Source organism: Octopus bimaculoides, chromosome 16 (genome assembly GCF_001194135.2).
Source record: "Octopus bimaculoides isolate UCB-OBI-ISO-001 chromosome 16, ASM119413v2, whole genome shotgun sequence".
Lineage (NCBI taxonomy): Eukaryota > Metazoa > Mollusca > Cephalopoda > Octopoda > Octopodidae > Octopus > Octopus bimaculoides.
Genome location: NC_068996.1, coordinates 44,281,480 through 44,284,810, shown reverse-complemented (window position 1 = coordinate 44,284,810; position 3,331 = coordinate 44,281,480). Strand labels below are relative to the sequence as shown.

At 36.1% G+C, this 3,331-nt stretch overlaps 1 protein-coding gene across 2 annotated transcripts in view; it reads right to left on the bottom strand.

Moving 5' to 3' along the window:
* LOC106882433 (uncharacterized) overlaps nt 1–3,331 on the bottom strand; it is a 200,540-nt gene that overhangs the window by 104,929 nt on the left and 92,280 nt on the right. For both annotated transcript variants that reach the window (XM_052973727.1, XM_052973728.1), the window contains exon 3: nt 1,178–1,263. In XM_052973727.1, coding sequence (XP_052829687.1) covers nt 1,178–1,263 — 86 coding nt within the window. The remainder of the gene's footprint in view (nt 1–1,177; nt 1,264–3,331) is intronic.

Sequence of the window (3,331 nt, the reverse complement as noted above, 5' to 3'; positions counted from 1 at the left end):
ATATATATATATATATATATATATATATATATATATATATATATATACACACACACAAACATATGTACATATACATACATATAGATCCATATACATGTATACATATCTATGTACATACTTATATAATTTTGTATATATATATATATATATACACAAAGATATATGTACATATACATACATATAGATCCATATGCATACTTATATAATTTTGTATATATATATATATCACAGTGAGAACACCACCTGTCATTTGATTATACATGTTTTGCTGCTAGATATATGTAAGCTCTTTATAGATAAGGCTAATTTAAAACGATGAACAATCTTAACTGATTTTCAAATCTTATTGAATTCTCATCAGGGGTGTCTACATCAATTTGACCAATTCCAAAGAAAGAAGCAGCCATTTTGTTTATACACTCAACAATTACAGATGATACAGAAAACTGGAGCTACTAATTTGCATACCATAAGTGTTACCTGTTTGATGTCTGTGACCAAAGAGGAGACAACTACTCCAAAATGCTGACATCTCACAGTCTAGGCAGGTGGCGCTGCAAACTTATCTGGGTATATCCACATCATTTGTCTACAGTAAGAAATTTTCTCCATGACAAAACACTGTGAATGGCTTGTTCCCCAGTTGAATGTGCCTCAAGCATATTTGGGCTAGTAATAACATTGCACTTTGTTTTAAATACCAGGGGTCAGTTAATAGGAATCTTGATCCACACAGTAACAAGGTATGATGTAATATATGTAACCAATATACTACCTTTATAAAGAGGACTAATTTAGTTGTATGACTACCAAAAGCATTCTTAAAGAAATACCTTAAGCATTTGGTATGAAAGCATATAAAGAGGAATTATTTGCATAGCAGAGACAGATATTCTTTGAAGGAACTGAAAAAAATTTGAATGTAAACCCAACCACACAATTCCATGTTAAGCAAGAAGATAAAACACAGCACAAAGTTACCAGTACACAGCCTGTTATTACCAAGGATACAAAAAATACTCTACTCATTTAGCAAACAGACTCATGGATACCTTGGCCTATGCACTCACATACACACACACATACACACACAGGTCAATAAATGTTAAATCTGGTGGACAAACATCTTCAACCCTCAAGAGATTGCCAACAATGTCTTCAAAAAAAATATTATTACCATAATTGACTTGTTTTCTTGTTCGTTATCACTGAGGTACACTAGAAATTCAAGTCGTCCTTCGGCTGATTCAACTTCCTGTAAATCTAATAAAAGATTAAAAAAAAAACATTTATTAAAAGCAGTATTGTTGAAGAACATGTAATGGTCATCTAAACATTTCTATATACGTGGGTTTATGTGTACATTGTATTTCTTTTAACGCTATTTTGAGTGAGGTGTACAGCGCTGAACTCAAGTGACGGGAGAGAAAGCAGCGCCTTCTCCTTCCCAAACCAGCCCCTTCTATCCCTTGTCCACAATGTCCCCGTATGTTTCATGCAACCCTTCGATTGCGGAGCCATCTGCGGTTCAAACACCCAGGAAAATGAACTGGATTTCAAGCTCGGAAACACGAGACGCAGCCAACTACTACTACTACAGCGCTGTCATTGTCATCATTTAATGTCCACATTTCATGCTGGCATGGATCAGAAGGTTTGATGGGATCTGATGTTTCCAAAGACTGCATTGAGCTCTAATGTCTGCTTCGGCAAGGTTTTCACAGCTGGATGCCCTTCCTATGCCGACCACTTTATTGTAAGGGCTGGGTGCTTTTTCCATGCCACCTACAGTTTGCAGGACAACAAATCCTGAGATAGATGAGGGGTTGGGTTGGGTGTCAGTTTGATTCTAGGGGAAGAGGGGATTACTATGAGAGTGAGAGGGAGGGAGGCAGGGTATGTTCCTGCAACAGGATTTGCATGGCTATTTGCATCTAGTATAGAAAGAAAAAAGGGGGTGGGGAATGATCAGTAGGAGCTGCAAAGCATAGTGTTAAGGTTCCCAGGTGACCCCATAGTGCTGTATTGTATAAATTGTGTATATTGTGTATGTTTTTTGTGTGGGGGGGGGGTGAATGTGTGACTGCATGTCTGAGTGTGAGTAAATGTAAGTTGTCTGTTGCATAAGAATATGCTTTATATGTATTTTATATATATATTGTTTATATATATAGTACTTGCATACATATATCAATGATGATGATGATGATGACAATGATGATGATGATGATGATGACAATGATATTGTGTAGTTATGCTGGACAATATATTAAACTGCAGCCAGTGATGAGGAGTTTTGGGGGAGTATAAAATTACCCCATAGCCAACACTACTGCATCGTCTGATCTAACCCGAGGTAGTCGTACCACTCATGGATTCCAGCTAATTATTAACTCATAGATAACAGTCCTAATAAAGACATACAGGACTCGGAAAAAGGGCTGGCCTGTAGACATCTCCCACACAGGCCCACTGTGTATGAAAATGCCCTGATATCAGATGAACCAGTCCCTGTAATTAAGGGTTAAACTGACCATTGTCTTAAGAGTAAATTAAGAACAGGAGACCAGCAAAGTATACTATGAATAGACTAGCAGAATATTATGGTAAACTACTATTTTCTATAAAGAAAATCATGAACCTTCAGATTTTGGTATGGAAGCATAGGGTCGCTAATACTTGTAATATAGTTATGGAAAACAAAGTCAGAGAGAAAGATATGTTGTATTGTGTTCGTATAAGGCAGTGGTTCTTAACCATTGTCGACATAAGATTTTGTTGCTAAAATTTATATACAATTAACTGGTTGTACTTCTAGAATATACAAGATTTTTTTTTTTATACAATTCCTAATAATATTTAATTCTAAAACTATAATAGAATTTTTTAATCATTGAATGGCTGTGAGGGTTCAACCAAACAAAATAGGAACCAAAAGAGGATCCGTAAGTGAAAAATGGTTGAGAACGACTGGCATAAGGCATATGCGGTGTGTTTGTGTGTATGGCATATGTTGTGAATGTGTATGTTCAGTATGCATGTGTGTGTTGCATACTCTTTTACTTGTTATTTGACTGCAGCCATGATGGAGCACCGCCTTTAGTCGAACAAATCAACCCCAGGACTTATTCTTTGTAAGCCTAGTACTTATTCTAGCAGTCTCCTTTGCCGAACTGCTAAGTTATGGGGACGTAAACACACCAGCATCGGTTGTCAAGCGAAGTTGGGGGGACAAACACAGACACACAAACATATACACACACATACATATATATATATATATATATATATATATATATATATAATATGTCTTTTTTCTGCATTTTCGTGC